This window comes from Pan paniscus, chromosome 1 (genome assembly GCF_029289425.2).
Source record: "Pan paniscus chromosome 1, NHGRI_mPanPan1-v2.0_pri, whole genome shotgun sequence".
Classification (NCBI taxonomy): Eukaryota; Metazoa; Chordata; class Mammalia; order Primates; family Hominidae; genus Pan; species Pan paniscus.
This window is the reverse complement of record NC_073249.2, coordinates 89,953,277-89,976,191: the sequence shown is the minus strand read 5'-3', so window position 1 is coordinate 89,976,191 and position 22,915 is coordinate 89,953,277. Positions and strand designations below refer to the sequence as shown.

Sequence of the window (22,915 nt, the reverse complement as noted above, 5' to 3'; positions counted from 1 at the left end):
AAATAAATAAATAAATAAATAAGGTAAAATGAATTTAGCAATGCATGAATATAAAACAATTAGCATTTATAAAATGCTTTATTGTTTACAAAACACTTTCCTATGTGTTATCCTGGAGAGCCCTCACAACATTTCCTGAGACAGATATTATAGATGAGGAAACGGATGGTCAGAAAGATCAAGGGTCTTGCCCAAGATTGCACAGGAAGTAAACTACCTAACAGGATTTGAACACAGGTACCCTGACCCTGGCTTTCACACTCCTTCCACTATGTCATAGACAATTTTCAAGTTGCAAGGCTACTGGGCCAAGAAACAACTGGTCCTGTGCCTGTCTTGTAAAGTACAGCAGGTGGAGGTTATCTCATTAGTCCCTGGGCAAAGAGCCAACCATGCTTTGGGCAGTCCCACAGTGGTTACCAGATACTTAAAGAATGAACCACCAAAATTAGCTCCCTTTCCACCTCTCTGAAAAAACAGGTATATCCTTAAAAGCTTCCCAAGCCCAGCTTCCCAACGCCATTCTTGAGCAATCGTAAGATGAATGGTGCAGGTTGGAGGCAAATGTGACATTTATAAAGAATCTTCCCGGCCAGGCATGGTGGCTCATGCCTGTAATCCCAGCACTTTGGGAGGCTGAGGCAGGCAGATCATGACGTAAAGAGATCAAACCAATCCAGGCCAACATGGTGAAACAGCGTCTCTACTAAAAATACAAAAATTAGCTGAGCATGGTGGCGCATGCCTGTAGTCCCAGCTACTCGGGAGGCTGAGGCAGGAGAATCTCTTGAACCCGGGAGGCAGAGGTTGCTGCAGTGAGCTGAGATCGCGCCACTGCACTCCAGCCTAGTGACAGAGCAAGACTACATCTGAAAAAAAAAAAAAAAAAAACCTTCCTTGCCCTCATTCTACCTGCCCAGACTTCTGTGAAGCCCAGTGAGTTGTCCCTGTAAGTTGTACAAGGCTGTTGTCAAGCTGCTTCCTTTGTCCACCCTGCCCTAGATAGCAGGACAGGGAACTCTGGGTGTTTCTACAACCAATTTCTGCTTTTAGCTCTGCAGGGGCAGCCCTGGCTGCAAGAATAGATACCACCGTGAGGTTGGTAAGGGCTTGTGATATACGTAGATACTTACGGTGGACTGTGGACATGCCCAAGTGCCTGATTCCGTGGCCAGTCTCCAGCCTCTCCCAGCTACACCTTGACAATGTCCTTTCCATGATAAAGACAAGATATACTCCTCTCTTGCTTAGAAATTCATGGCGACTCCTTATCATTCCACTCTTCCAGCTCCACTCAATGTCCAAGACACCCCAACAACTGCTCTTAGCTCTCTGTCATCTCACCACCCTCATTTCTTATTATATCCACTACCAACCCTCTGCTGCAGCCAGAAAATATGTGCACTAACTCCTACACAGAATTAGCTCATCATCCCCAGCTTCATTCACTTGGGAAAATAGTGGTTGAGTTCCAGTGGTACAGCATTATCCTAGGTATTTTCAGCCTAGTCTGACTGGACACATATTGAAGCATCCAGTATATTTTGAATCATCAGTGACCATTTCACAGGATTATTGTAAAGATTAAAAGAGATAACACGTGTAAAACACTTAGCACGGAGCCTATGCACAGACTAGGTGCTCACTAAATGATAGTTATATGATTGTTATTATGTAGGAATCATCTATGTCCCCAAACCTGCATTCTCACTCTATTGCTTGCATAGAGTGTCCCCAGCATCCAATAAGAATACTAAAGCCAATAAGTGAGCTTCGCTGAGCTTCATTTTCTGTGGTTTGTATTCAGAACATATAGGTGTACCAAATATGCCATTCAAATTATACTCACACCCTCCCCCTGGCCTTCTTTAAAAATCAGTACTGTAGAGGAGCATAGAGAAGTACAATGTGTTTCTGTCATCATGGAATTTCAAAACTAGCAGGGCAGACAAGATCAACACATGAAGAATTTAATAACTTTCCTGCCACCTTGAGTACTTCCTCCTCTTTCTACATAAATCCATGTTCACTTTATCTATACCACTCTTAAAAGCCTTCTTCTACTCTCCAATCCCCATAGATCCCAATCATTTTATTACTCAATTTTGCCCCAGAATGAGCTGACACATTCATGAGCTACATCCATCTGCAACTGTCTGCAGGTATGGCTCTCTCCTCCGCTGTGCATTTGCTCTGTCATATAGGTTCTTTGGTGGGAGATGGGGGAAGACTATTTTCTGAGTCTAGCACCCAACACAGGATGTCCAATATAGGCATTTGCACAAGAAATTTATGTAACCGCTGACTCATGATTACCAGGGGTATAATTACACAAGTCATGACAAATCCACAAAAAAACTCACTTTCACCAATAGTTTCAGTTTTCTTTTCTGCCTGCACATGGCCCTCATCCCAACTTCTAATCAAAGGTGTTAATGAGGTTAAAGCTAATTTGGTTGTCCTTTCTAGGCTGTCTCTGTTAATGAACAAGTGGACTGGCTAAGATGAAGAGACAAAGAAGCCAGGCCCTTGAACTAAGGATGTGCATCTTAGAATGAAGGTGCGGCTGCCTTCCACTGGAGTTCCCTTAGTTCTCAGGCCCTCCTCTCCCTGTGACAGACATTCCATTCCTAACCAAAGGTCCCAGAAACCAAGTCCCTACCATCTTCTTCTTGGTAAACTCCATCACCATCTGGTCTGCCAGCTTCTCCTGAGCCAGCAGTTCTGCTTTCTGTTTCTGGTTTTCATCATTGATGCGCTTAATCTCAGCTTGCATCTTCAGTTTTTGTTGCTGCCTTCGTTCCATGTCCTGCCAGCAAAAGAAAGAGAGCCTCAGAGTACAAAGAGGTAAGACTAGAAGCCACTGGCATCCAGGGATAGAGAGACGCAGACAGAGGAGGGGGCAAATGCATTGCCTGCAGCCTAGTGTCCACAACTATCCTTTGTTAAAGCTGTTTTTTCAAGGGTCATAAATACCCTCTTCAACCAAATGGCCTCTTTACAGTCTTCATCCAACTTGACTTTGTGGCAGCCCCTGATGCTATTGATCTCTATATTTTCAGGAAGCAGAAGCTCTTAAAGTTCCACACAACTGCCTCTCACATGTTTTGCTAAATCCTACCCCTGTGGCTTTGCTCATGGTGCTTCTCCTGCCTTCAATGTCCCTCTCCCATTTAAACCCAACTTTCACTCTCCAGTCAATAGTGACGACTGAAATAATACATATTGCCTTAATTGAGTGCTTTCTATTTCTTGAGCACTGTACACAGACTATCTCTAATACCTAAATATGTCCCAAAATCCTAAAAGGTAGGTAGGCCTCGTTATCTCTCTTGCTCCAATAAAGAAACTGAGGCCCAGCATTGAAGTGACTTCCCCACCGGCCACACAGCTTATAATCTCCAGAGCTAAAATTTTGAAACCTGTTCTGTCTAAATTAAAGTATCAACCTTCTCTGGAAATCTTGCTTGATTGCCTCAACTTTCAGTTCTCTCTCCATTTCTAAATTCTCTCTGCACTTAAGGTGGTGACACACCTCTTGCAAGGTGATCATACACTGCCTTGCAGGTCCCCACTCATTTCATATGTGTTCGCTCTGCCCCAGTTACAGGACAAGGGACCTTGTGTCACACATCCTCTCTTCCCCAACAATATGTAGCCCAATGCAAGGAAAATAGCAAATATTCGATAAACCATTGATAAATGAGGCAGGAAAGGTAGGACCAAAGTGAGAGGCATGTGAGAAAGGAAAGAAAAAAAGTTCTTAGACACAGAGAAACATTTGACGGAGATCAGAGTACCAATGTGAACAAGGTCGTTTTTAAGGAAGGATCCCCCTGCCTTTCCCAGACCTGAGCCTTCAACAGCTCTCAATGATCAGACCACTTCTGAGCCAAGCACATTCTCAGGTGCAGAGGGGCATCGGAATTAGGGGAACAGCTGGCCCCCCAGTCACCTCCAATCAATCTCAGACTCCTTAAGTTCTTCTATTGATTAACTCACCCCACCTCCCACACTGTTTCCAGCTCCCTCCATTTCTCCAAAGACTAAATCCCTCCCTGGCCTTCCAGCTCTTCCTCAGCCCAGCTGCTGCCCTGATTCATCTAACCAAGGTAACTCTCCCTGTGTGTCTTCCTCTAGTGCTGGCTCTCTGCCAGCTTGGCTCACTGCCCAGTTCAAGGCTTCTTCCTTCAGGAAGGCTTCTGAACCAGAGCGGTATGGCAACTCTCTGCCTCTGAGGTCCATGTGGTGCGTGAGTCACAGACATTCCCTCTCTCTCACCATACTCATTTCTTTGCTCACTCCACTTTTCCCTTTCTGCCCCTCCAACTCTCTCATTCCTTTTCCCCCTTCTCCCTCTCTTTCTTTCCTTCCTAACTGCTTCTCACTGATTTTAGACCTGCCATTTGTATCCCAGACATCATTTAATCTCACTGGCCCTCAAAGCTAAAGATGCTGTTGATTTCTGATGTATGACATACATACAATCATGTATTTATTTACTTCTTTCCCTATTTATTTACGTTTTGTTGTTTTTGTTGGCTCATTTCATTTCCAAGACACCAAAGGACTTTCCCTGTTTCTTTTGAAGCCCTTCCAAAGCAACCCCAGATAAATTCCCTTCACTCTTTTCCCCTTTGTTAGCAAGGTGGGAAACGCTGCCCTTTGTACCACCATGAGATAATACAGTAGGTCTAAAGCTGGGAAGGCACAGGTTTCCTTGCTAAAATTGCCCAATAATACTTCCTGGAGACTCAGGGAGTGCCTGTTAGAAGGACATTAAAAGGATAATGACACAACATCAACATAATGGTGCTGACTCATGGACTCCTAGAACTTCCTCAGTAAGCCCACTAATTCCCACTCCCCACATCTAGTTGGATTTTCCCGCCCTCACTTCTCACCCACTACCCTGCATATTTGCCCTCTAACTTTCCTTCTTGGCCCTTTCCCACTCTCTCTCCCCTGAGCCAGGAAATGGAGTAACTTGGCCAGGTCTCTCATTGCCTTCACCCTGCTATTCTCCTTCTCATGCAGTTCACGGAGCTGTGTGCCCCTTCAGTTTCCCAACTACACAGGTGATCTTCATTGCACTTCTCTAGCAGCTCCTCACACTGCAGATGTGATGAGAAGGCTTCATAATTACAAGTCTGCCCACCTGCAGCACTCTTCACGTCCCCCTGTCACTCACCACCATCAAATGCACTAGCTGATGACAACTTGACAATTCACAAACACAGGGGAGGGAGAGAATCATAAAAGAATACGTGTTCCACAAGTTAAATGGCACCATGAGGAGGCAATCATACAAATTCAGAATGTGAGATATTCTTAAAGGCAACCGGCCTAGATGCTTCAAAACATCAGTGTTGTAAAAATGAATGAAGAACTGAATGAATGAATGAATGAATGAATGAGGGAACTCTTCTAGATCAAAACAAACTAAAGAGACTCAACGGAATGCAATGTGCAAACCTTGATTAACGTCTAGTTTGGAAACAAGAGAGCCGGAAATACATATTTGGAACAATTGGGAAATGTGAATGTGGATTAACTATTAGATGATATTATGGAATCACTGAATCCAAGTTTTTGATGGAGGAGGTGATAATGGTATTGCTGACATGTAAGAGAGTGTCCATGTTCTTCAGAGCTGCAGGCTGAAGCATTTAGTGGCAGAGTGTCAAGATATCTGCAACTTACTTTCAAATAGTTTAACAATAAATATATATATATATATATATATACACACACACACACACACACCTAGAAAGAAACAAACAACTAAGGTAAATGATTAACAATCATTAAATCTAGGTGAAGAGTTTATGGGTGTGATACAATTTTTTCAACTTTCTGTGTGTGCAAAATTTTTCAAAATAAAAAATTGAGGAAAAAAATAAATTATCCAAGTGCCTGCCATGTCCCTCACTGTACTAAAGGGTTTTATACATTGTTACAGCCCAGAGAAGGCACACAGAAGATGACTTTTTAAGTCTTCTTAGTTTGGGCAGGTATGTCGTCATTTCTTTTGCAATAAATATGCTTACTAATTTTATTTGGACTAACAGGAAGAAAAGGTTTGGCTTCACAACACAGTTAATGACAATGGGATGCTATGTACTTTGAGTGAAGTAACAGCAGGGAGTCTGGAACTAAGATATTGCTACTGTTCATCTACAAAGTATATAATATCCCTAGGTGATTGAGGGAAGACTATAAAACATCCCTATGTTTACTTGTGCAAAGCATGCAGCCATATATTTCCTTTATGTGTCTATTCACAGTGATATGTCAGTCTTGGACCTCAAGTCCTTGGAAGGAAGGGATAATATCTATCCAAATCACTGCTCATCCCCCAGCGTGACACCATGGTGAAATAAATATTTAACATGGCAATAAAAAGTTGACGGTGATGATGTTGTGAAATGAGCATGTGCCTGGCAGAAAATCAGTCAACACCCTGAAACCCCAGAGTCTTGAAGGGTTTTGATGCTGCTGGTGGTGAAACGTGGCATTGTCTGTCTGGCCTGTTACCTTTAGATCTTCCTCTTGGAGCTGTTCCATATATTCCAGCATCTGCTCCTTCTCCTGCTCCCGCTGCTCAGCAAGGAGCGATCGCTCCTCCTGGTTCTTTTCCATCTGTTCCACAATTTGCCGCCTTCCTCTTGGAAAGAACAGTGCCACAGTGTCTTAGAAACCCAGGGTCCACATCTCCCAGAGTCCAACCTCCACCTAAACAACCCCCAAGATGGGTGGTGTCACCAAAACAACTTGACAAGTGCCCCCTAAACATGAATATGCTTCATGAGCCCAGACCAAAGTCCCTCCCCCAGGAAGGACCTCAGGGGTTGGCCTCCTTTCTCCTGAGCTCCTGGTTCCAGGGCTCACTCTTCCTGAGATTCTCCGTCTTTATTTGTTTGTCCAAGAGGGGTACCCCACTTGATAAAACACCTTCTACCTTCCAGTATATAAAGAGTTTCTGAAATCCTACCACCTCCCAATTCTTCCCAGAGTAATCATAGGAAGCTAGCTGAATAGTAAAAAGCCAACAAAACAAAACAAAACAAAACAAACCCAGGGTGTACAAGCAATGTTGTCAGTGATTCCCTATGTGTTAGTGGGATGTCAATAAACTTGGAAGCATAGACCCCATGACATATGAGTAAAGGCTGGAAGAACGGGAGAAGACACATATTAGGATCAGAATTAAGGGGAAAGAGTATGAGAGCCACATTCAGACAGAGTGCTCGAATGGCTTCATGACCCCGGATGAAATAAACAGAAGTAAAGAGTAAAAGGGTTACATGAAAACAAGTTTGGGCTCAATATAAGGACCAGCTCAAATCATTACAGTTGCCTAACAAGACACAGAGTTTTCCTTTGCTGGAGCTGTTTATGCAGAAGATGGACAGCCACTTAGCCACTCAGTAACCTTTCACTGGGAACCTACTATAGTATACCAGGTACCTACCAGAAGTACAGAGGTGAATGTACCAGGTATAGTATACGAGGCACAGAGATGAATGGTTCCAGAGAACAGGATACAGTTGGGGAGCTAAAACTGCCATTCAGTGTGGTACAAAGATTATTTATAAAGGTAATTCATGTATTGTATGGTTGGCATTCTAAATCTAGGACACTATTATTCTATAATTTACTTGCTCTGGGACTTGTCCTTTTCTGCACAAAATGAAGGGGAGACTGAATTTATTCATCCCAACATGAATTAAGCACCTATTACAGGCCAAACACTCTGCTAGGCTCAGAAGCTACAGAACTGGATACGAAAGGACCTGTCCGCAATGAGCGTAGCATCTAGGAGGGTCAGAAAGCCACAGCACAAGAGTGGGATGCTGGAGCATAAACACAGAGTGATGGGCACAGAGAAGGGAGCCACTAAGCCTGCCTAGTGACATGAGGGAGGTGACAGCAAAGCTATATATAAAGGGAAGGAGACAGCATTTTCCAAGAGGAAAAGGAAAGAAAAGGGTATTCAAAAAAGAGAAAACAAAAAAAAAATTAAGAACTTGTCACAAGGCCTGGCATGTTGGGGGCCTGGGAAAAAGCAAGAGTAGATGGCAGGTAGGGGTGAGAAACGAGATTGATTGCAGCCAGACTGTGAAGTGCCTCCTAGGATTTGGGAAATAAGCTTCTAAAAGTTCTGTGATTCTGGCCGGGCTCATGCCTGTAATCCCAGCACTTTGGGAGGCTAAGGCCGGGGGATCACTTGAGGTCAGGAGTTTGAGACCAGCCTGGCCAACATGGTGAAACCCCATCTCTTCTAAATACAAAAATTAGCCAGGTGTGGATGTGCGTGCCTGTAATCCCAGCTACTTGGGAGGCTGAAGCAGGAGAATCGCTTGAACCCAGGAGGTGGAGGTTACAGTGAGCCGAGATTATGCCACTGCACTCCAGAGCCTGGGCGACAGAGTGAGACTCCCTCTTAAAAAAAAAAAAAAAGTTCTGTGATTCTATGTATCACTTAGTAAAGTTTTGAGATAATAAGTAGATGACAATAATGACCATTTCTCATCTCTTCCCTCTTTGCTAGGCTACATGGACCTAAAGATACATGGAAATAGCTTAGAGAGGGAGATGCCAAAACCACATCTTTACCTAATTCTTTCCTCCCTCCTCTTCCTCTCCAGTTCCTCCTGCCTTTGAATGGATTTCTGCCGCTCCACTTCCATCATCTGATCCAACCGCTTCTCCTCTGTGTCCAGTTCTTTTTGGATCTGCTGCTTCTCCAGGATTTGGGCATCCCGGATGGCATGGCACTTAGCATTGAGGATAATCTGGAGAGTGGAGATTAAACTGTAGCACTAGGCCTAGGGATGTATAAGTTTAAGGGGAAGAAATGGAAACAGAATGCTATACTGCTGAGCATGCTGGAGGTGTGCATGACTGCTCACAAGTCCGGGGAAATAAGAATGTTCTTATATTTACCTTTCCCCTTAATATAGTTTAGCTCAAAGATTTACTGGCCTCCTGCTAGGTGCCAGGGTCTGTGCAAGGAGGGGCCTGGAATAGCATCTTTCAGGGAGCTACATCTTAGGGTTTTGGTGGTAATGGGTCACCCTTTGGAAATATGATGAAAGCAACAGTCCCTTTCCTCCATAAAACTCACTTATACATGTACACACAAAATTTCTATAAAACTTCAGAGGTCCATTGTTCCACTTAGAGACCCATGAACTCCAGGTTGGACCCCTTGTTCTCCTCAGGGGAGCTAAGACACTCTTGCAGAGGCCAGGCCACAAGATTTTTAAGCTGGAAGAGCCCAACATGACACAAAAGGGATGAAAAACCACGGGTCCATCAATAAGAACCCAAAAGTAAAACCTTTAGAAAATTAAAGGAGGCATACATAGAGAAGATTTACCTGAGAGACAGAAATCAGAGGTGCAGGGATTGGGGAATCAGCACTTTTCATTTGGTAAGGAAGTGAACCACATGCAAATGAGTTACAACAGAATTCAAATGAGCCTCTGGTCTTTAGGCTCTCAGCCAAAGGAAAAGCTTTGGGTACTCCAAAAGCATCCAATTGCCTCGACCACCATACGTGGCCAGAACTGAACTAACAGGATGAAAATAAAAGTAACACTTCACATTTAATTTACCAATCCTCAGCCCACAAAGCCTCTCCCGTCTACTACCTTATTTCATCCTGCCAATGATTCCACAAAGTAGTTTTACCACCCTCAAGTTACAAATGAAGAAAGTGAGGCTCAGGGAGGGCAAGTGACTTGCCCATGGTCACACAGCGAACAGGTGGCAGAGCCAGTCCTCACTGTGATCACTGCAACTACCACAGCAGGTGCAGCTCTCCCCCGCCCCGCCCCTGCCCACACCCCCACCAGTCCCTGGCCTTGTCCAGTGCGGGAATAAGGGGAGGGCAGAGGGATGGCAGTGAATGCTCAGAGGGAAGGGAGAGACGAAGAGCCCACCTTGCTCATGTCCTTGAGCTCCTCCTCCTGCTCCATCCGCAGCTTGTTGGCTCTCTGCAGGAGGTTCTGGGCCCGTTCCTTGGCCACTTCCTCCAGGTCACTGAGCTTCTTATTGTTGTTCCACACCATCTCCTTCTGTTTCATGATCTTCTTTCGTGTCATCACTGCATCCTAAGGGAGACCAGTCTGGCTCAGTGGGAGATTATTTCATGCGCTCTGTGCCCTGGGCGCTAGCCTGGCTACCACAGGTGACCCAGCACAATTTTGCCTTGGCCAGTGATGATGTCAGAACCAAGAAGTTCCACAGCCTGGCTTCATTCTCAGCCCTCCCCTTGGCCCCGGCTGCTCCCACCTCTCATCTCAGGTATTGCTCTTTGGTCTCCTTTCTGTAATATTTCTTCATTAAGTACATAATTTGTGCCTCATTTCAGGGTCCCCTAATGAGAGTTCCCCAGTGCATTTTGATTCTGCCACCCATCTGCAGAGGTGAAGGCTTAGGGAGGTTAACTACCATGGTGGCTTCCTTCTCCTTCTTGAAGGCCTGGTCCCTGGCCTCAAGTTCTTCTCTGGTCAGGACATGGGATGCCCATTTGATTCGCTCAAACTCCTCAGGGCTGATGATTAGGGACTCCCCGGAGGGATCCTCTGTGGGAACACTGACACAAGAATGAACAGAGTTAGGGAGGGGAGAGGGAAAGCTCTCAGCACCACACTTCAGGCTTCTCTGCTCTCTTCCCCTCTTCCCATCATGCCAGTGGACTCCCCCAATGGCAGAAGAGACAACAAGTGTGCCATGGGTCCACTGGGGAGTAGACGTTCCAAGTGGGGTGTCAGGTAGCATTGAAGGCTAAAAAGAGACATTTTAAGTCCTTTTTCTATTAGGTCCTGCTCATATGTTACCTTCTCTGTGCAGCTGAGACCCCCCATCATGTCCACATGTGCCCACTCTGCCCCCGCAACAAGGACCAATAGATCACCTCCTCCTCTGAGCCCCCACTGCACTCTGTTCTTACTGCCTGTATCACAGCCAATTGGGCAGCTCTGTTTCCTTTATGAGCTCCTTCAGGATGCAAACTCTGTCTTAACCACATTGGTAGCCTAGTCTCTGGCATAGCGCTTGGTACAGAGTGAGAATTCAAAACAAAGCTGTTGAATTAAATTTTAAAAACAGATTATTCCTCAAGGATGACATAAAAAGGGCAAGGGGACGCCAGACAAGGTTGATATAGATGCTAGTAAGAAACCTAAGCTTCCCTGCCCATCCAGCCTAGAGAGAAGCTTTGAACTGTAAATATTAATTAAAATCTATGATCAACAATAGCCAGAGACATGTCTATAGACCTCTCCTTTCTAGCTATCCAACGCATTCAACAAACCAATCGCTAATTATAATGATTACAAGCAAATGACATATATTAAAGATGGGGGAGGGAGTAGTTAGGGGGGTGGGAAGAAAGCTGCTTCTGGGTGAGGCAGGTACATGCCAATTTGACAGGTACATGCCAATAAGACACAGACATCTGAGACAGGAAGTGAAACCTCATCTAATAAAACTAATGTGTGTGTGTTGGGGGAGGGTGGTCCAGGAGATGGACAGAATGAGTGAGTAGATTTGCAGCTTAGCCAAGATCTTGTGTTTCACAAAGCAGCGTGGCCCTAAACAGCCTAGGATCTGGAGTGACCAGCAGTGATCCGAATCTAAGACAGCAGTTTATACTACTTTCAGCATCCCTGAAAAATAACCAGCCACTTGTCCTCCAACCTGTTTTCAGGACTAGATGGCTCCAAGAAGGAACCCTTCCTCCCTTCCTCTGGCTCCAGGAGTGGCTGCAGGGCTCTAGCCACATCTGGCCACTTGATGCCAGGGCTGACCAGACATGCTCAGTAAGGGGCCGCAGTCCGACACAGCTCCTGGGGTGTGTGCCAGATGTGCCTCTCCAGCTTGTGACACAGGTAGGATTTTCTGGGAATTAGGGTTTTTAGTGGGTGGAGCCAGGGCAGGGAGAACGGTTGTAGAGGGTGAAGCACTAACACAAGAGCTAAACCACTGAGCACAGTGTTGGCTCATGGCACATGGTTGAGCTAGGCCTAAGTCCCACAGGATGGGCTCAAGCCTGGGGGCAGCTCTAGTCAGGAAGTGGGGTTGAGCTAATCCCAAAGGAACCCAGGAAGCCCCTGTGAATTTCTTCCTATGGCCTTAGAGTCTGGGAGGAAGCCAGGGGGCTAATTAGGCATCTGGTCAGTTTCCCTTTGCTTCAGATTCTTAATGCAGCCGAAAGGAAGTGACTCATCTGGATCACTTCCCTTTAGGGAGGGTACTAATGGGGACTTAGAGAGGACTCACTAAGCACCTCCTCTCTACCAGTCCCTTAGCTCACACAGCCAGCTAGAAGTAAGGAAGGACAATGAAGCTGAGAATAAAGGACAGTGGCAATAATAGATACAACAATGGGAGAAACAAGAGAGGCCAGGATGGAGAAGAAAGAAAGAACTATCCAACAAAAAGGGGAAAATGAATAGGAAAGAAGTGGGGATTGGACTGACAGAATGAAACCAGGTGGGTTTACCCATCTCCCTGCAAAGATCCTTAGCAAAAGGATGAGGACTGGACAAAGAAGGGCAGGGGACGGTGTACTCACATGAGTTCTCGGACCATGTCCCGGGTGATGAGCTGGATGGTCTCTGGCTTGCGATCCAAGCCCAAAGCAGTGAGAGTTTTTTGAAGGGTATGCTTATCTCGGAGCAGCACAATGGGGCTGTCGCTCTGGCCCTGGGCTGGGGACTATGAGTTCAGAAAGAATAGCTTAGAAGCTTGTCAACCCCACTTCCTGCTGGTCAGTCCTAACTTCAAGGATAGAGCAGCGTGATGCCCTGTATCTGGGCATGGCTGGATGTGTACTGACCAGCTTTTCTTTTCTTTTTTTTTTTTGAGACAGAGTCTTGCTCTGTCACCCAGGCTGGAGTGCAGTGGCACGATCTTGGCTCACTACAACTGCCACCTCCCGGGTTCAAGCAATTCTCCTCCCTGAGCCTCCTGAGTAGCTGGGATTACAGGCAACCACCACCATGCCTGGCTAATTTTTGTATTTTTAGTAGAGTCGGGGTTTCTCCATGTTGGCCAGGCTGGTCTCAATCTCCTGACCTCAGGTGATCCGCCCGCCTGGGCCTCCCAAAGTGCTAGGATTACAGGCGTGAGCCACCATGCCTGGCCCCGACCAGCTTTTCTGAAAACAAGTCTCTTGTTCTCATACAGATATTCCTCGCAGAATGGTAGGGATAGCAAGGAGTGGGGGTCACTAGTGTGTGTCTATACTTAGTCTAAAATCATCAGGAATTAAAGTAAATTTCTGTTCTCTAGGTTTTCCTCTCTCCATGAAAGATTTTCCTTTATGAAAGAAGAAATAATTATCTCTCTAGGACCACACAGTGGGTTTGAAGCAATATAATTTGTTACAGACTCTTACAATCTTTGATATTGGTAATTTTAAATTCTTTCTTACGATTAAATTACTTTAACCCCCACAAAAAGCCATATTGAGGGAGTTAGAAATTGCTAAATGACCTGCAGAGGCCTACCCTTAAGATCTAAGGGTAGCTCTCTGCCAGCTCATTGAGTTGGTGGTGAGGAGGTCAGTGAGTTAGAATTCAGCAAGAACACAGACTAACTGTGTGATTTTTTCTTTTTTTCAAAATTCTCCGACCCTGAAGGAGTTAGATAACAAGAAAATGAAATCACCTGTTTCAGAAAATGTCTAAACACAGGAAAGGATGTGTCATTAATGCAGCCACTGTGCTCCTGACCAGAGGCAGGGGGATGGCCCCGCTTGTCCTACCTCACTTTGCACCCACAGTCCCCTGTATGCTGCTGCCACCTGGTGCCCATCTCTGCTTTCACGTGGGCACAACTCAGTCATGCCACAGGCCACTTCTGCCCTCTACTGCCCATTGAGAGACTTCCTGAACTCTTACCCATCATTGAGGCCAAAGAAACTGGACAAGAGACAAGCATTTTTCTGATAGCCCCCTTTTGCCAGCCAGCATGACTACTCCTGGAGAACTCAGCCAATTTCAAATCTCTCTTTGCTTTGACTAGAAAACTCCACATGTACCCAAAACAACAACAACAATACAAATGTCTGTAAGTGAAATTGCATTTTGGCCAGGTGGGGAGACTTATACCTGTAATCCCAGCACTTTGGGAGGTCGAGGGGACCTCCCCTCCCCAGCGTGGGGAACATGATGAAACCCTGTCTTTACAAAAAGTACAAAAATTAGCCAGGTGCAGTGGTGTGCACCTGTAGTCCCAGCTATTTGGGAGGCTGAGGCAGGAGCATCACTTGAGCCTGGGAAGTGGAGGTGGCAGTGAGCTGAGATTGTACCATTGCACTCCAGCTCCAGCCTGGGTGACAGGAGTGAACCCCTGTCTTTAAAAAAATAATAAAAAATAAATGCATCTGTTGATCCTTTCCCTTACCAACAGGAAAACTGCTGCAGAGTGAGAGTCTTCTAAATGGATTAAGAAGCCTATCTCAATCCCTCTGGAGAGTCCTCTTCAATTCGCAAGGAAGATGTTGAAGAGCAGGGACAGACATCAACACTCCTCTCCCCACCTTCCCCACTGGCAGAGGGATTCAGGTCACTACTAGTGTCTCTCTTTCTCTTTTCCCCTTCTCTTAATCTCTCACTGCCCTTCTCTCCATGTCTCATTCTCTTTTTCTCCTTCCCTCTCTTCCTTCTTACCTACTAAACTCCATATGTACCAAAATCAGTCAAAGCTCTATTATCTAGCTCTCTTTATCTAGACTAAAGGAGTTGTCCACCTCTTGGTCTAGATAACACTTGCAAATAAAGACCTGCTCATTTCCCAAAGCTAAGTAATTGTTTTAGTTGAGCAACTGGGAAAGGAGGATGGTTTTGTGTTGTACTCTGATGCTATTATCCTTGGATGGCGCGGGGAAGATGTTGCTATTGTCTGCAAGCTTACCCCATCAGCCCTGCAATGTTTCCATCATGGAGCTCAACTGAGCAACTATTGCACTCTCTGCAGCTGAGCCTCCCTTTTGACATTAGAACAGATTTTAAACACTGTGAAGACATGAGAGATTCTAGGGTGGAAGAAGCTAGGTGTCCCTGTTTGCATAGGCCCCACTAGATCCCAAAGCTCTGCAGCTCAGGTCTCAGAATTCCCCTTTGTCTTCAGTCTGAGAGTTACCTACGAGAGCAAGGTTACTCAGCAGAAGCTTTGCCCTGAGCTACATTTTTGGGCCTCTGCCTGCAGGTGGCATCAACTTGAAAGGACTTGTTGAGGATTACCTTGATATCTCCAAAGAGGCTCTCATCCACCTCAGAGCTCACGGCTTTGGTCCGATAGCGAGCCTTATTCCTTGACCTGTTGGAAGCGGCAGAAGAGGAGCTCAGGATGCCAGCTGTGCTTAGTGGCTGCAGGAAGAGGCAGAAAGTTTGGGTCATCAGTACTGAGTGGCATCCAGACCCTGGGAAGTCAACAATTCACCAGCCCATGCTGGGGGAGTGGGTGGGCATGTGAAAAAGAAACAGTTAGGGAAAGCGGCTGTGTAAACTTTGAACCATAGGGGACAAGGAGCAACAGATGGAGGGCATCCCCACAGAGCAGGGAAGGGTCTCTGCAAAAAAAGAGCTCTGCACAAAGGAGCATTTCTGTAAAACAGTTGATCTCATAGAAGTACAGAGTAGAATGGTGGTTACCAGAGGCTGAAGAGAGGAAGGGGAGGGGCATGTGGAGAGGTTGGTCAGTGAGTGCGCAGTTACAGTTAGATAGGAGGAATAAGTTCTGGTGCTCTATTGCACAGAAAGGCCACTATAGTTAATAATAATGTACTGTATATCTCAAAAGAGATACACAATATCTAGAAGAGAGGATTTTGAGAAATATAAATGTTATAAGATTAAATGAGATGGCAAGGTCTAGTATTTGATAGCGCAATAGAATGACTAGAGTTAACAATAATGTATATTACTATATATAAATGTGTATTAATATACATGTATACAATAATATATAAATATACATGTATACATGTATATTAATTTATATTGTATATTTCAAACTAGCTAGAAGAGAGAATTTTGAGTGTTCTCACTGCAAAGAAATGACAAGTGTTTGAGGTAATGGATATGCTAATTACCCTGATTCGATTATTACACAATGTATATACATGTATCAAAACATCACACTGTACCCCATAAATGTGTACAATCATTATGTGTCAATTAAAAACAAAACTGTTTTGTTTTTTGTGGGTTTTTTTTAAGAGCATTTCTGTAGTCCCTGAAGCTGAAGGCCAAGTCGGCCACATAGTATGGAAGTAAGGATAAAGAAAGCAGGAATGGCAGGAGGAGAGAAGCAACAGTTTCTCATTATCTGCCTAGTACCAGTTTCCCAAGAGGACAACCTCTTGTGGGGCAATTTGGGCTTGCCCCCTGAGACACGCACAGTGTCCCCTTTGCCTCCAATCTTTTCAGCTTGTGCTTCAAGTCTTTCTCACAAATGACGCTACTGTTTGACCTCCTTCGTGTCTCCACAATCTTACAAGGTTATGGTGGGACCACAGGATATAAAGGATGGAAAAGTGCCTCACCCACTGCTTGGCATGTGGTTGATGCCCAATAAACTTGAGGCAGTGGGTGAATGATAAATGATTACTAGCTATAATCAAGCAAACCAGTTCATAATACCCACTATTTGGCTGTTTCTCTCCCAAGACCCTTTTAGTGTGCCTTAGTCATTTGTTAACCCCCTACTAACTTCCTATTTTGGCAAATTCCCCATCTAATGAGTTGTGGGAGATAGTGCTCTTCTCCAACTACAGAAGCTGAAAACATCAAATATTCACCTCAGCCTGGCCAAGGGACCTAGGCTTAGCCAATGAGATGGCCCTGGACTGACAATGACTAGGGAACTAGTGGACCAAAAGGCAGAACAAGGAAAACCTTTCTGACCCAAACAGAACTGGCAGCCAGACCCAGCGTCTGGGCAACACTGATAACGATACCAGCAGCGGCACCCTATGTAAGGAGTTGGCAGTTTTGGGGGTGCAACAGTGCATCAGGGTCCTTGCCAGACCAGTTCTAGGTTTTGATTTTGGTCTTGGTTCCAGCTGCAGAACCTTCTTTTGTTCCTATTTGTGAGCTCTCCAAAACCCTCTTAACACATTCTCTTTTACTTAAATTGGAATTCTGGCTCTGTTGCTTGTAACTAAGAATCTGACGAACACAACCTCCATTCCCAAAGGACAGGCAGCTTCATCTCAGTCCCAAGAGTAGACGTCTATCTCTAAAAGGTATTGTCTACAAGGACTACTGGATGACTCCAGGCTTATGATAAAGCTGATTCAAACCTCACTTTGGAGGAGCCCACATGCCCCACACCTCTCTAAACTGGGCTACCTTGAAGGAATAGGCCAGGCACATTGGGTCTCCCCAAGCCTGGGAATCAGCAGCTGATAAAGGAACAGGGTAGACAGGGAAATATACCATGCTTTCCAGGTCCCTAAGCCCTGGACAGTGTTCTGAAAGCTCTCTCTGATCTGCCATTACCAACCAGACACCCCAGCACCTGTTACACCTGTATCAGGTTTTCACACTCGATTGGACAATTATTTTCCAGCTGTCTCTGTGCTGTACATTGAACAATGCTATATGTGCATTTCCCTCACTGCCCGGCACAGCCAGCAAAAGGCTTACACAGGGAGTCTCCCTCTACAGCCTCAGCCAGCCCCAATACTGTAGAGCAGAAAAGCTTGGATTTATTAAAAGGTGAATATAGCAGCCCCAAGGATGCCTAATAACAGCCTCTGAAGGGTTATTATATGGTAGGTGGTGGGCTACGGCTCCCCTTTCCACCAAAAATAGAATAAGAGGAAATGAATAGAAACTTCAGTAGGTGGGATTGAGGCTAAGCATTGGGAATAACTGGAAAAGGTGGATGGCTTTGGATCATGAGTTTTGTATGTAATTAAGGGAAAAGGTGCAGTGCCTGGCACATGTAGTAGGAACAATATAGCAACGTGCATTTGATGAAGAATGAATGAATAAAACCGAACAAGGTGACCTCTCAAGGACAGGACTGCAGACCAGATTGAGATGGATACTTTTCCGGAATACAACTGCCTGACTCCAAGTCACTCCACCATTCCATGTTTTCCAGATCACGTATGTGGTCTCCACTGTGGATAATAACGTATGTGAAATGGCTTTGGAATACAGATGGAAAGTATTATTGTTTTCCATTTGTTTTCCTGTCTGTTTTCAAGGACTCCAACAGGTTTTCCCTTGTGCTGAAGTGTCCGCCAGACTGCAGGTTCCTCCAGGGCTGAGCCTGCATCTCCTGTTTCCTATGCCCTTGGTACCCAGGTCAAGAGGAAGTCACAGCAAGGACTGCCTGAGCCAGAACAGAGGAAGAAAAACAGATGACCACAGAAAAGTGGCCACTGAGCAGGACAGAGGGAAGCTCTGAACTCTAGGGTTGGGTGGTTGAGAAAACCTCATTGGGGAAATGCTGACTTTGAAGCCGCAGCCTTACACCAGGGTTAGAATAAACAGTTTTGCCAAGAGTAACAAGGATTAGAGAGGTCACTGTGTAAACATACTAGAAAAAAATGAAGAACCAAGCACAAATGCAAAGCTGGATCCCTCTGGGCCAGAGGCAATAGCGAAGAAGTTCTTTAAGGAGGTGACGGGCTGGTTTTCTTCTTTGCATGACCAAATAAATATTGCCAAGAAGCTGAACAGTGCCTAAGGAGAAGCACATCCAGTCCTGCTTGCAGGGAGATAACTCTTGAAGGGAAGGCAGCTGAGAAGGCAGGGGGTCTGGGGAAGATGAGGACTGGGGACAGATAAAGATGCCAGCCCTGCTTTGATATTTTCGTCTTGGTGACTCAGCTGACTCCCCCTCTCTTCATAAGCCATCCAACTCCTGGAGCACAAGAATTCAGCCACAGCTAGGAGCTCTATGAGAGACTCTGATGCAGAAAGATTTGCTGATCAAACAAATGATAATTTTGACTTACAGTCATTGATATAGGATGATCTCCATAACTTGTTAAGTTGTAAAGAAAACAGACTGTAAGAAACGCATAAGGCTGGGTGCAGTAGCTCATGCCTGTAATCTCAGCACTTTGGGAGGCCAAGGTGGGTGGATCCATCGAACTCAGGAGTTCAAGACCAGCCTGGGCAACATGGCAAAACCCCATCTCTACAAAAAATATGAAAATTAGCCAGGCACGGTGGCGTACACCTATAGTCCCAGCTACTTGGGAGGCTGAGGCGGAAGGATTGCTTGATCCTGGGAGGCAGAGGTTGCAGTGAGCCAAGGTTGAGCCACTGCACTCCAGCCTGGGCGACAGAGCAAGACACTGTCTCAAAAAATAATAATAATAAAGAAATACGTAAGTATTCTTGGCCAGGCATGGTGGCTCACGCCTGTAATCCCAGCACTTTGGGAGGTCAAAGTGGGTGGATCACCTGAGGTCAGGAATTCGAGACCAGCCTGTCCAACATGGTGAAACTTGTCTCTACAAAAAATACAAAAATTAGCTGGGCATGGTGGCACACGCCTGTAGTCCCAGCTACTCAGGAGGCTGAGGCAGGAGAATCGCTTGAACCTGGGAGGTGGAGGTTGCAGTGAGCTGAGATCACGCCACTGCACTCCAGCCTAGGCGACAGAGCAAGACTCCATCTCAAAAAGAAAAAGAAATGTAGAAGTACTCTTGTAAAGATGTTTGAATGGCAGGTATGTGCCCAGAATGTATTACTGAAAGCATGTTCAAAAAAATGTTTAACAGTATGTCAGGAACCTTTACCATCTTAAGATGTTTCTTTATTGAATAATTTCCTGCAATGAGTAGATACCAATTTTATGACCAGAAAAAAAAACAATAAAACAATTTTTATTTGAAAACAAAGCATAGCAATGGGCCTGGTGCCCGAACTCTGAAAGCAAGAGAGTACAGACCTAAAAAAGAAAACAAACAAACAAACAAACAAAAAAACCATAGCGTTATATATTCTGGGATCCAGGATGTTTCACTCAAATTCAGCAAGACAAAGCTGGAATGGGGCTAGAATAGGTCAGTGTGAAGTTTCCCTGATGTAACTTCAACACCTGTCAACTAAACAGGTTGACATGTTCAGGAAAGATATGTCTTTTCCTAGATGTCTTACCCATTCTGAGATCTAGTTCTTCTTTTGCACAGTCTCCGCAGGCTGGCAAATTCAGGCTTCAAACTCTTGGCCTGGTTCTACTTCCCTTTCTGTAGACTTTGGTTACCAAGAAAGGGAGATTCCCATGCACGAGACCCCTTGCTTTTTACTCTGAGTGATCCATGCACTTATCCTCTTTCTTCAATTGGGACCAAGTTGGCCATCTGTAGGATGCCACCAGAAGATAACATCCTAGTCAGTACTGAGGTCCCCATCTCTCCTTCTGCAGGATTTTAATCATTATTTTTCTAAGAGTTCTGGAAGTCTGCCTAATTGTGACCCTCACCACCACTACTATCTCTTCTCATGCCTTTAAATATTCTCCAAACCTAGTGAGTAGCACCATACGTACACAAACACACACAGCTGGCCTGCCAGAGATCACTAACTTAGACCCACTGCTTCTCAAAGGTGTCTATATGCCCAGTCCTGTCCCAGGAATTTCAGAGGGGCTCAGTGAGTGAGTCAAACCCCTGCCCTGAGTGGCTCCTGGATGGGGAATCCCTGATCCGGGTGCTCTGAAGCCCACAGGTCTTGCCCAGGTGCAACTTATGCCCTATGAGAGCTTGGAAATAGGAAATTTTTAAAAGAGGACAAAAGGGGAACTAACATTTACCATATGCCCTTAGACACCAGGCATGACAGTAGGTGCTCACATACATACATACACCAGTGTGTTTGTAAGGTGCTGAGAGAAGATGGGACACTGAATCAAATAGAATACATAAGTGAAAGGGGACGCTCCCCCACCCCAATTACAACACTGCAGGGAGTCCTCGAAAGTCAGGAACTGCTCTTTGTTGGAGACTTATTTAATAATTAACAAAATTCTTCTGAGGTCCACTAAGCCCCAGAAAAGCAATGCAGCCCCTGGGCCTGAAGTTTGTCCACAAGTACATCCAAGTAGCAACCTTTGCCACCTGTTGTGCCCCAGACATTCTAGGTCAGTTCCAATAACCCAAGACTCCAACACTTATCGTCTGCCCTTCCCCTCCCCTCTGGGACCAACACACTGAAGCCCAGGCATCCCCTTCATGGTTCCTCCCAGGCTTTGCTGGCCTTCTCAGCCCTCAGGACCCTGACAGTCCTCCCCATCCCAGCAAACCCCAGGCTGCCAGGCCTGTCCCAATCTCTCTCCCGGGCCTTGCAAACCTGAGACCCTCCTCACTCACTCACTCATTTATTCATTCATTCATTCACTGCCAAATATTTATTGACTAACTACTGAGGGATACAAAGCCCTGCTAACAGAAGAAAAACCTGAGGCTCGGGCACATTAGATGACTTACCCACAGTCCCTTGCTAGTTAGTGGCAAAACAGGTACCACGACCCATTATCTGGCCTCCTCACCAGTGCTTTTTCCCACACCACATCCACAATCTTTGGTCCACGGAGGCCCCGCTGTAATGGCAACGGGGAGAGGGTTGGGGCATCCCTTTCTCCCCAACTCCTCCGCTCAGCGCGCTCCACATTTCCAATCGTTATCGAAGCTATCCCTAATTCCGCTTTTGAACCCACCTCAGGATCTCCCTTGCTTCTTCTAGAGGTGTTCTCCTTACTCCTGGGCCCTCCTGACCCCTAGACCCAACTGTGACCTCCCCTAGGCCCCCACTTTCCCCACTCAGAGCCCCCACCCAATTCAGGACACAAGGGGCCCATCTGAGGTTCTCCCTCACCATCTCCTCAGCCACACGCCCTGACTCCGGACTTCTGCCGCCGCCTCGGCGCCGCCAAGGCCCTGGTGTTGACGCGTTACCTTGGCAACCACTAGCCCGCGTTCTTCGGCTCAGGCCCCGCCCCCGGCCCCGCCCCTCCCACGTCCAGCGGGCAGTTGCCTTGTGCTGGTAGCTTAGGAACCGGAGCCCGTCGCTCCAACCGTTGCAGCTCCACGCTCCAGCCCAACCGCGGCTCTGAAGGATTGACCCGCACTGGCGTGCCCTGCTCTCCACTTTGGCTTTGGCCAAACTTTTGGGTCAGAACCCGAACCTAAAGAACTTACTATGGGCCGAGGGGGTTCTAACTGTCAGCGGCCCCAGGAGCCGGGCCCAGGGTCACAGTTTTCCCCTAGGACTTCACCTAGGTTGCTATGATTACTCTTGCCCCACTGCCCAGGAGGCGCCAAGCCAACCCCTGATGAGTGTAGTCTGCAGAGAAGCCAGCAGGATCAGGACAAACCAGTTTCACAGCAGGAGAGAATCTGGTCGGGTCAACAAAGAACTTCCAGCCCTGAGGATGTCTATGCAGTCTCAAGAGCAGTTTCTTAAATTGCGGGCCTCAAATCTGCAGCTAAGAATCACCTGGGAGAGTTTATTAAAAATGGAGGCCCTACATTAGAATAAGTCAAAAGCTAAGGAACTGACTTTGGGGAGCTTGTCTTTTAACACTTCCTAGCTGGTATGTATTGTTCTAGAAAGTACATAGGGGTTTTGTCATTTTTTCCAATTTGGTTTGGCCTCTCTACCTCCCAACTTGCAGGGCTGGCACTGAGCTCACTTTGGTAGGCTGCATGCTCCAAGCCTCACGAAGCTGTCCCACCAGACCAAGGACATTTGTCTTCCTCCAGTGCTGATTAGCTGATTAGCTAAGCTCTTGGTGTGACTCTGTGAGTCTCTGAGCTGCTTTCTCAAACCTCTCTCCAAACCCTCACAGCCAGTCTTTCTGAAGCTCTTACTCCAACTTGGGCACTGAAGGCTATTCACAAGCCCCGGGGGAATGGAAAGAGGGA

General features: G+C 46.0%; 1 protein-coding gene across 3 annotated transcripts in view; it reads right to left on the bottom strand.

The window, feature by feature from the left end:
- The window catches only part of CFAP45 (cilia and flagella associated protein 45), a 28,053-nt gene extending 5,995 nt beyond the window's left edge, over window positions 1–22,058 (bottom strand). The window contains exons 1-8 of one of the 3 annotated variants that reach the window (XM_003811898.6): window positions 21,867–22,058; window positions 15,264–15,389; window positions 12,590–12,732; window positions 10,462–10,606; window positions 9,951–10,121; window positions 8,620–8,798; window positions 6,538–6,667; window positions 2,663–2,809 (exon numbers count right to left, since the gene is read on the bottom strand). In XM_003811898.6, coding sequence (XP_003811946.1) covers window positions 2,663–2,809; window positions 6,538–6,667; window positions 8,620–8,798; window positions 9,951–10,121; window positions 10,462–10,606; window positions 12,590–12,732; window positions 15,264–15,389; window positions 21,867–21,869 — 1,044 coding nt within the window. In that variant the 5' untranslated portion in view covers window positions 21,870–22,058. Of the gene's footprint in view, window positions 1–2,662; window positions 2,810–6,537; window positions 6,668–8,619; window positions 8,799–9,950; window positions 10,122–10,461; window positions 10,607–12,589; window positions 12,733–15,263; window positions 15,390–20,150; window positions 20,659–21,478; window positions 21,593–21,866 lie in introns of those variants that run through there. The other 2 variants (XM_063604396.1, XM_055112742.2) reach the window with 2 other exon arrangements.
- Window positions 22,059–22,915: the final 857 nt, after the last annotated feature.